The 10,911-nt window shown below is 51.6% G+C and overlaps 1 protein-coding gene across 1 annotated transcript in view; it reads left to right on the top strand.

Annotated features, from left to right (window-relative positions):
• The first annotated feature begins 310 nt into the window (after nt 1-310).
• KLF10 (KLF transcription factor 10) overlaps nt 311-10,911 on the top strand; it is a 29,392-nt gene continuing 18,791 nt past the window's right edge. The window contains exon 1 of the mRNA XM_086966089.1: nt 311-746. Within this exon, the coding sequence (XP_086822215.1) occupies nt 711-746 (36 nt within the window). The 5' untranslated portion in view covers nt 311-710. The remainder of the gene's footprint in view (nt 747-10,911) is intronic.

Raw genomic sequence — 10,911 nt, 5'->3', positions numbered from 1 at the left:
ATGCTAATAACACGATATACAAGCCTGGGTCAGCAACTTTGTGTAGTCGTACACGAAGAGATGCCGCAGTCACTCCAAATAAGGCCTAATTGCGATTGTACTTTCAGTCTTAGTATCTTCCATGCGTTTCAGTGCTCTGGAGCAACAGTGCTGCATCACTCTATGAATAATGCTCCCCTAGCGGGTGTTTACAACGTTAGGCTTATTCCCAGCACTGCAGCAGCATCCCACCCGGACTGACTCATTCAAAAAGCGGTCAAAAAAACATACATCAGAGTCTTTTCTAGAACTGGCAGACGGTGCACTCCGCGCCCGGCCCCCTCACTACCTCATTGGGGGAGGGGGCGAGGAGACGTGACACTGAGTCACCGGCTCTGCGGGGTCAGCGGGGCTGGCGGGTACAGACTGTAGGGACTTCCCGTCCCACCGCTCCCTGAGCCGCCTATGCAGAGCACGCCCCGGCTCCCAGGCCGGCACGCCGGCTAGCAGCAGCTGATCACGCGCCGCACGCCTTCTGATTGGCCCGTGCTAGGCACACCTTTGCCCTGGATTGGCTACAGTCGGGCCCACGCGCTGCCGAGTGGCCGCTGTATCTGAATGGAGCAGGAGCAGCTGGGCACAAACGATAGAGAGTGAAGCAACAGCTGCCGCCAGAGCTTCAGCAGCAGAGACACCATCACAACAATATTCCCGTGATCCGCCCTGCAGACATGCTCAACTTCGGCTCTGCGTCTTATCAGCGAGCGGTAAGTGTTTGGGAGGTTCGCGGTGCGCCATGTACAATTCACCATCCCCATCGACTGCGTCCAGGGCTGCAAGTGCATACAGAAGAGGGTAGGGGTTGATGGTGGTCTGTGGCTGAACGTATTAATGTGCTTATGGCAGCTCTATGCGTGACATAAACAAAACCTGCGATTTGGGGAATAAGCCCATATTGTTTTGCTTAAAATACCTTAACTATTTACGAAGCTCAAAAAGAGGGCGGGCGTTGGGAACAGACCTCTTATTTAAACGCATTAGAAGTGATCGGACCTGGCAGTTACAAGCGGGACAAGCTGTTGACTTGGTGGTAAACAAATTATTTAACCACGTGCTCTATTTTGTCGTTTTAAATGAGGTTAAAGTATATCTCCGTGAGCATCAAGGGAAGAAATGCCCACCGACAGCACTACCGATTTTGGTTTTTGGTATCCCATAGGAAGGCGCCTGTGTTGGCTAGTGATTGTTTCATTGGGAGTCTGTGCCTTTCCCCCACCCATCATCCTCAGTCCGGTGTACCAGTCCAGTGCAGAGAAACAACCGGCACTGTGCCACTGGCCCCAGTGATGGGGCAGGACAGGAGGCGGCACAGCAGCGTCTTCATCCAAGAAAGTGATAGTCCATGGTAGTAAACCATGGGCTTCAGAGGGAGGGGTCGCTCAAAATCGGAGATGTTGAGTCAGAAAGTCGGACTTGCCCGGGCAAATCTGAAGTGTCAGAAACATGGGGGAGGGAGTGGGGCTACAGCAAGCAGCACCCACAGGGGTGGGCGGGCGCAGGACAAGTGCATAACAATGTGATGGTGGGATGGGGCTCCTCCCAGACCCCCCAGGGTAACAGCAGGGTGCGAAGGACTGCGTGGCCGACCAACCACAGTTCGATATCAAAAAACATCCCCATCCCACACCGGTGTTAACACGGTTCTCCTTCTCAGTTTCTGCGCGCCTAGAGTTGCTGTAAAGTGTGTAAAAGTCTTTCATTGTGCCTTGACTCGGTCCTTTCTGAATAACACATTAGGCAGGTTCGGGTGGGGTGGGGATCTGTTTACGTCGTTCATAGTGCTTCTCATCGCACTCAACCATGACGACTTTTTAAGGCCCGTAGAGGTCTCTACAGTGATCTGTTGTGTTGAGGCGGTGGCGTAGTTGCAGTTGAGCGCTGCGCTCGTGCCACTCCATGCCTCTTCAAATTGCTGCGCGCGCTTCTCTCGCGTCGCCTTTTCTGGCATGGGCGCGTGCATGCGCGCGAGACTTCACTTCAGCTCTTAAAGAGAAAGTAGGTGAAAGGTCGGTCTTGACTAGGACGCCTTGGCGGCAGTTTCCACCCACCCTACTGTGCACTCAGTGCACGTTCCCCAAAGCAGGGATGCAGCAGCTGATCACGCTCCCGTCACATGCCAACCCCCTGTCCGCTAGCCAATCGGCGCGACCTTGGTATCCAATAAGAGGCTGTGGTAATAGCTATTGGTTAAGAAGAGAGGGAGGGGGTTGAACGCGCCTCCTGCTCCAGAAAGTGAGGGAGTTCGTGTTGCTTGATGACTGTTCGCAGTATCAAATTATCGGTTAGAGAGAGTTCAGGGCGCGGGCGGGGCAGGTCGTTCCCAATATATTTGCGACCTCTGATTTTACGTACTTACATTGAAAAGAAGGGGGGACAGTTTCATTCATTTTTGAGAGTTACAGCAGCTTTCCAATTTTGAATTTTCCCGTTCAGTATCCGTGTTGTATATTGCCACCCACGCGGCTCCTTAATTCTTGAGCAACGTTGCTTTCCACACTGTGCCTCGTTGGAAGTTTGAACGTGAAACACATAGTGCCCAGTAAAAAAAAAAGTAGTCATGGACCTAAATGTGTCAAAATCACACAGGACCACTTTTAATTCGTTTTTATTATGTAGAGAACAGTAATATTCAGTAGGCGGCTGAGTTACACTATAAGCACAGCGTGGAGTCACAAAAATGGGAATGTTCAGCTCGAGAACGAGATGTCGAAGTGATCGATTAAGATCAGTTGGGGGTTGTGGCATAACAACCAGAGCTGCTGACTTTGGAACTGGAGAACCGGGTTGGAGTCTCGGCTTTTGCTCAACAACCTGGGCAAATCACTGATCAATGAAGTAGACATTTGTTAAGAGAGATCGTATGGGGTGTTGAAACAGATAAGTACTTGTCCTTTGGCCGTGCTGGGAGTGCTGTCCCGGTTGCCTGTTCTCTTCTGCCTGCAAGAACCAACGCCTCGCGGCCCCCGCTCCGCGGGAGCCGCTCGTAGGCTCAACACTCCACAAGGGATCTGCTTATTCTTCCCCTGTTGTGCATCGGAGCACCAACGCGCTATCTGAAACGTACTCTCCTTACACAAGCCCAGAGGCGGGACTGCGAGGACCAGCCTGCTGTGCGGCGCAGATCGGACGCAGCTGGTCCTCTTCCCGCCCCTTCCTGACACTCCCTCTGATATCGTGTCCCAGCCACGCGCGCGCGGGGCAAAGGCCGGGGCGAAGACCGGGCAAAGAGCGGGCCGTTGTGTGGCCGTTAGGTGGCTGGTGAGGCTGGGCTGGGCCCTGTCCCTGAGTTGTTGTGGCGTATACCCTGGACCTGAATACTTAATGTATGCTTCCTCATTGTGCTACACCGCGTGCTTGATGTGATTGTCTAGTGGCTGTCAAGTCCCTCTAACCTTGCTGGCTGGGTAACTATTACGACGGTTGCTCTTGGTTACCTCCCATAGTTGTTTATTTTCCGTATAATGGACATGGCCTCACCTGGGAAAGCGGGGGCAAATCCCAACAAGGGCACATTGGACAATTACTTCAAGAAATCCATCTCTGAGATTGAAAGAGAAGAAGCTCTGGAAGAGAAAAGGATGGAACGTCGTCGCTCCATCGAGGGTCATAAGGCTAGATCCACCCTGGGTACATCCCTGCCCAATCGACTACCTAGTACAGAGCTGATCACTGAGGACCCCTTTACATCTCAGGGCGTCCCTGAACTCTTAAGAGATATCTCTGCTGCGCCACTTTCTCTTGTGGATCCCTTCAGTCCACCTCCTCCTGCCCCCCCACCATTTTGTAACTCTGATGCAGTTCTGAATCCCCCGCTAGCTCCCATCCAAATTGGAAAAATTAACCCCAAAAATCTGCAGAGGAAGGTTGTGGCCCAGATAAGTCATGGTCCTCCGCCCAAAAAGAGAATGAGGAAGGGGGCCCCCATACAAAAAGGTAAAACTAGTCATACTGAATTTGGCAAGGGCAAGGGGGGGGGGACAGCCTCTGCTTCTAAATCAACTGAAGGCACAAGACTCGATACTCCCACAGTGACCATACAAGACACACCATCTCCCATAGTAGCTACTACCCCTCTAAATCCAAATTCTGAGGAGATCCTCCCGCTCGCCCCCACTTTGGAGTTTCTAGGGCAAATGCTCAGGACGCTCACTTCCCCAATCATGGACAGATTACGGGCCATTGAAGAGCGGTTAGGGAATCTGGAGCAGACTATTCTCAATAAACTGGACAACCAGATGGTTGTTTCCGTATCTACTACAGGGACAGCTTCAGCCAGCTCATCAAATAGTTTAAAACCCTCTGTACCCAAGAAGCCCCTCCCAACTTCTTCCAACCTAGCCAAGGCGGCTCACATAACCTCTACCATTACCACAACGGCCTCTCTCCCCGTGTCCAATCTCCCTACCAAAATAGTGGCAAACAATCTCTTGGGAACTCCAACCTCTAAAAATGATTCTAGACCCGACATGCACTCGAATGGTGCCATTCCCAAGGGCGGAAATAGTATGTTACCTAGACCAATTCAGACGGTTGAAGAGAGGGAACCCCCTAGTATAGTACAAAAACGTAGGATCCCTCAGGTCGAACTGCCTCCGGAATCACTACCTCACGTAGTGGTGCTTACGGGTGTTCCCACCCTTAACCCCGATAAGCGAGAAGGCCCACAACAACTCAAAAATAAGACCATGTATTGGCTGTCTAAGAACAGACCACTCCCTGGGAATGTAAATGGGGACATAGTGCATGTGCCCCGACTCTCCTGGCTGGGGGGGCGGGTGAAAGACATAGAAGGCGATCTGATTGTGATCAACTTCAGGGACCCGGAAGCTGTCAGGCATATTCTGAGCTGGATGCCAGGGAACCTTGGCAAATCCATCATGCCGTGTGATCTCACCTATTTTTACCCTAGAGCTCTAGTGGCCCCCCTGTCATGTCCATGGCCCTCTATGCCCTTGACATGCATCAATGGTCCTAAACAAACCAACCACTATCCTCCTTTGCACCCTGACCCCTTGATTCCAAAGAATGCTCATAGGTGGGAATTTGTCCCTCAGAGGGGCTACGGTTCCAATTATAGGAGTTTGGACCATCCCTCCCAAATGGGGGGATGGACCACTTGCTTCCTTTTACACCCTTGGAAGTTAGCAACAGATTCGAAGCATTCTCTGGCTTAGATTCTTGTGACTGACTCGAGGGGTGCTCCCCTGGTCATTTTACTGCAGAGGGGGCCCCAAGTGAACATAACGGTAATTCTGTTGCTCAAGCTTTTAATCCTCCCCGGCAATTGCTTGGCGATGTCTATGGCACAACTCAAACCCATCCAGCTGGAAGCAATCACAGTTTATCTTCCCCCCCATGACTCTCCATCTCCCATTTATGCAGTGGTGAAGTTACTTCTGACGGCCAGGGCCCCACACTCCATACTAAGTCTAGAGCCCTGAGGGTACTTTCATGGAACGTTGCAGGGATTTTTAACAAAATACAAACTGAAGAATGGGATTCCCTGATATCTAATAATGAGATCTGCCTTTTTCAAGAGACATGGGCGAGGGAACCGGTTCACAAGACTGGTTATGCTGTATTTGAAATTCCTGCTACTTGGAATGGAAGGGGAAGGCCCTCAGGCGGTCTGGCGGTGTGGATAGCATCTCACACTGGGTGTATAGCGGAAAGTATAGCCACGCTCTCCTAAGATATCCAGTGTGTTTTACTAACCTGGACGGGCGCCCTGAAGTTGGCAATAATGTTTACTCCCGCCCAGTAGGACCAACGGCGGAGTCTACTACACTAGAAGACCTTGCGTCTTTTTTGAGCCAGCTGCCGTCAGGTTATAAGGTGATTTTGGGTGGCGATCTTAACTGTCATTTCGAACCCTTAGAGGGCTTGAGGGAAGGGGCCCTCATGGCAGAAGACGATTACTGGGGTATACCACCGTGTCAATCCCCCCATCCCAGATCCTGGTCTCCACTTGCGGTCCAAATTATGTCGTTAACTCTCAACTATGCGTTGAGAGCTTGTAATGGTCGCACACCCTCGAAACACCCCCTCAAAATGCACATTTAATAGACCAAACCATGAGTCAAGACTGGACTACATTTTTGTTGATACCAGTCTGTGGCTAAAGGTTGAGGATTTTAATATAATCCCCCGCGCTGACAGTGATCATAATGCCCTTTCACTTACCTTGCGCTATCTTCCTGAGCCCACCGGACTCTCCTCTCCGGGGGAAGGAGATGAACGGGGAAATCTTGTATTAACCTCTAATAGGCGTAGGGTGAGATGGCAGAAATTCTCCAAGTCGGAAGAAAATATTGGGAAAATTTACAACCTCGTCCTCCCAAGATTTGAGGCTTTGGATGAAGTAATCAGTCGCTCCAGTGCTCAGGACCTACTTAAAATCTTACCTTCCATACATGAAGACATAGTGGGAGCTTTGGGAGAGGTCCTCTATCCAGAGGTACCTAAACCCAAGCATAAAACCAGAACCTCCACTTGGTACAACTCTGACTGCAGAAAGGCCAAATCTGATCTTATTGCTGCAGTCAAAGAGGGTGCCCCCCGTACCAGGGTGTCCGCTTTGCGACAACTGTACAAGGATATTATGGCCCGTGCGAGGTCAGACTGGGACTGGGATAGATGGCATGATCTTTCAGCAGCACTAATAGCTAAGGATACTAGAAGATTTTGGTCCATAGTCTCCACTGGCTCAGGGGAACCCAAAGCTGCAGTTGAACCCAATATAGCTGCACATATATGGGAAGACCATTTTGGGAAACTTTATGCAGATGAATTAGAAAACACTGATGCCACTATTGCAACACTCCTCTCCCTCCCTGGAGATACTCTGGAGTTCTCGTTAGGGGAAGTGGTCAGTGCAATAGATGGCCTAGCAATGGGCAAGGCCCCTGGCCTTGATAAACTACCTGGTGATCTCTTCAGGTCCCATTCAGAGATTTGGGCGCCCTACCTTCTCATCCTCTTCAACTCAATAGCATGTCGAATGGCGATCCACTGCACTTGGCTGGGGGCAGAGATAGTCCCTATCTTCAAGAAGGGCTGTCCTCTGCTCCCATCCAACTACAGGCCGATCAGCCTGATAGATGTCCCCCAGAAGATTTATTCGCGACTCTTATTGGACCAACTCATGGATTGGATGGAGGAAAATGAAATTTTAAGTCCTCTCCAGGCTGGCTTCAGGAAAAATACGTCCACCATGGACCAAATCTTCCGCCTCGTTCTCCTTTATTGGAAAACGGTGACCATCGAGGGCGGGAGATTATACATGGTGTTCGTAGACCTGAGGTCAGCGTTTGACCTTGTACCACGGAAAAAACTCTGGGAGGTCCTGAGGGAGTTGGGAGTACCCATTAATTTACTCCAGGCAATCATAAGACTCCATCAGGGTAATTTCGCCCAGGTGCGTTGTGGGCGGGGTGGTGCTCTGACACAAAGGTTCCCTGTTTCCCGGGGGTCAGGCAGGGGTGCGTCCTTGCCCCAACCCTTTTTTGTCTTTATGTGAATAGTGTCATCTCGCATTTAGCCAATGTTGGAGACAACGACGCCCCGGTCCTGGCAGGCAGGAGGGTACCGGCAATTATGTTTGCTGATGATACCCTCCTGCTTTCCAAATCGCCCATGGGAATTCAGAGAACTCTGGATGGGTTTGATCTCTTTTGCAGGCAGTACGGCCTCGAGATCAACGCCGGGAAGACCAAGTATATGATCTTTAACCCCTCCTCCACAACTAGACCCAACCCATCCCTAAACTCCACGGTCTTAGAGAGGGTAAAAACATTTCAATACCTGGGCGTAACCCTCCAAGAGAATCCTTCATGGTGTCCACAGATTGCAAGCTCGCGAATAAGGCTCTCTCAACTGGCTGGGGCTATCCTGAAGATTACTAATACCTCAACATATAAACCCATAGCCCCCGCAGTTGAGATGTGCAAAACCTGCTGCATTATATGGCAGCGAACTCTGGGGACACCAAGCTGCAAATGAGATGGTGCTTGTTGAGAACAATTTCATGAGGCGTCTCTTGGCCCTCCCAGCTGCAACTCCCTTGCTTCCCCTACGTCTTGATTTGGGCCTATCGTCTATCAGGGAGGATGCTGAACTCAATCCTATAAGATTCTGGCATAGACTCTGGTCAACTAAGGAGCTTAACCACTACAGGCGTGATCTCGTGCATGTTATGAACCTAAACGTCAATGACAAGATCCCCTGGCTAACTTTTGTCAAAAAAGAATTGTTCCGGCTAGGCTTAACTGAATTGTGGCTGGCCCCCGAAATTGGTTGTAACAAGGTCCCTCGGAAAAGTCTAGTGAAAGCCTACAAGCTTCAAAATCTTGTATCCCAAATGACTGCACCTAGCATTGGCACTTTAACCCACTCTTTTACCCAATCCAAAAATACCTACAAATTTGAATCTTTTTTGGATTTTATTTACCCGGTCGCAGCAAGGAAGCTTTTTAGGTTTTGACTGGCCATGCGCTTTGCGCATGTGCCAAAAAAACCTCTTGAGTTGTGTGTGTGGCTTTGGGTCGGCCCTCGTCATTGATTGGCTGGCTCCGTAAACGGAGCCTTGCCATTGGACGAGGGGCCTGTCCGTCAATGCCGGACCAGACACGGGGGCGTTCCCGACATTCTTTGGCTTTTGCCGACGTCACGCGACGCCGGGAACGCCCCCGAGTCTGGTCCGGGATTGAGGGCACCCGCCTTCCACTGTGCCCCTTCCTGATTGCCTTGCGAGCGCACTTAGTGCACATGCGAAATAGTGAAATGAAGGGCATGTTTGATACACCACTATGCCTCTGTTCTCCAAATTGTAAATCCGGCCCGCGACCAGGAAGCCAGGCAGGCCGGGGGCGGAACTGCGGGACACTCCCTCGACGTCATTCCCGGGCCGCGCTGTGATTGGCTGCCGGCCCGGGACCTGACGGGGAAGACGAGCTGCCCGCGTCTCCTCCTTCGTTCGGCAAGCTTATTGATTGGCTACCCGGAAACTCTGACTTCAACCTGTCTTTTTCTTTATATTTTACATCGTTCTCGGCTTCACCGGCTCCCCTGCCCGCTACCAGGCCGCACCGTCCGCCGAGGCGCGGACCGAGGCACAGTGTCCCGCTGCGGGCCTCCTCCGCTCCTCTCCCCTCAATCTCAGTTGTACGCGTGGGAGCATTCACCCGCAGCGCGGGGATCTCTACCTCCGCGTCTCTAGCCGGGCAACAGCTCAACGCTCTCCCCGCTCCCGGGCATGTCCTGCCGTTCCGTTCACCAATGTGTCACTCAGCCCAGACCCGTGACAGGCTGCTGACTCTTCCTGGCCGATCTGCACCCAGCGCCGGCAGTTGCAAGGACACCCTACGCCTCTGCTCCCGGCTGTCAGCGGGAGGCCCGCCGTTCACCGACCTGCCTTGTGCTCTGCCTGAGCTCACGTCTGGAAGGCCGCACCAGGCTGCGGCATCCCCGAGCTCCGTCTCACATCGAGGAGTCTTCCCGTTGCTGTTGTGCAGGTAGGAAACACTGCCGCTCGCCTCCACTTACTCAGATGGGCACCTTTAGAGGATATATACAAAGCTTAGTAATTGCTGGCGCCGGAGGGACCGTAAAGCACATCCTTCTCCGCCGCAATCTTGGCCACGCCCCTCAATACGTTTTTTAAAAGGACTCCAGCGTCATGAAAGTACCCCAAAACACCAAAAAAAAACTAGGACAGAGTCAAGTCCGGAATGAAAGGCAGAGATCGGCGTGTAGCCATTTGGAGCATCAGTATCTACTTCTTTGAAGAATCTGCTTCTTCTTCTAGTGATCCAGCACAGACGGGTGAAGCACCACTATTAATAATTGATATACATTTTCATGTTTTATAATTTCTTATTAGACTGATAGGGTTCATGGTAAACTGCATTTTCTTTGCTTCTCTGGTTCTGTATTAGTTGCTGATATTCACACCACACCTTGTAACTCTCTACTGTTGGTGAGTTAGAATGTCTACCAGGATGTGGGTTGGCTGACGCTGCACAGCAAACTTTGGAAGATACCATGGACCTTCAAGGTGTCAATGCATTAAGGGCAGAAGAAGGGTAGAATATTCCAAACAATCCTCCTGGCAGTTTAGCCTTGCTAAACTGTATTGCTCTCTGTGGTATGCTCTGTTGAGTCAAGGGGCCCAGTCTGTAGATAAGTGGGACGGATGAAGGTGAGCGTATAGCTCCCTGTCCTCTCCTCAGCCTCTTCAGTCTTCGATGCGCATGGGGGCGGGGCTCTAGGGCGGGAAGGGTCACCCTTGGTAACCTCCTGCCCTGCCGGTAGCGCGATGGGTCTGTGCGGCTGTGGGAGACTGAAGGGGGCTGCCAGCTCTCCTGATTGGCTCCAGGGCCCTGCGACGTGTCTCACAGATGAGGCCGCGGGCGCAGCCGTCATAGCAGAAGGGAAGCCTTGCCCCCATCATCACTCCTGGCATGCCACACTGTCCCCCCCCCCCCGCCCCCTCTTCATTACCCTCCCCTCTCTATCGCCGAGCTCCTTCCTCCCACTTGACGTTTTCCGCTCTCTGGTGACTTGGCGCACCCGCAGTGCTTAGCCTTAATTTGTAAAATAAGTGCCGGGGCTCTCGTCGGGAGGCCACTGCAGCTTGCACCACTCATTGCCCCAACCAGCGCTTCCATCACAACTGCCAACCATCACACGCCTACAAGTGTGACAATTCAGACTATTCCAGGCCCCAATAGCTCAGGAGGTAAATGCACCCTCTGCAGAAATCAGTGTGCAAATTATAGGTAAAAAAAGTTGAATGCCAGAAAGGGCTGCTTAACTTTCCATCCATTCGAGGCCGATATATTGAATATGATAATACTTGTTTTTACTTTGTGT

This window comes from Lissotriton vulgaris, chromosome 4_1, assembly GCF_964263255.1.
Source record: "Lissotriton vulgaris chromosome 4_1, aLisVul1.2, whole genome shotgun sequence".
Taxonomy (NCBI): Eukaryota; Metazoa; Chordata; class Amphibia; order Caudata; family Salamandridae; genus Lissotriton; species Lissotriton vulgaris.
Note: the sequence above shows the minus strand (reverse complement) of the source record. Positions and strands in the feature narration are given on the sequence as shown.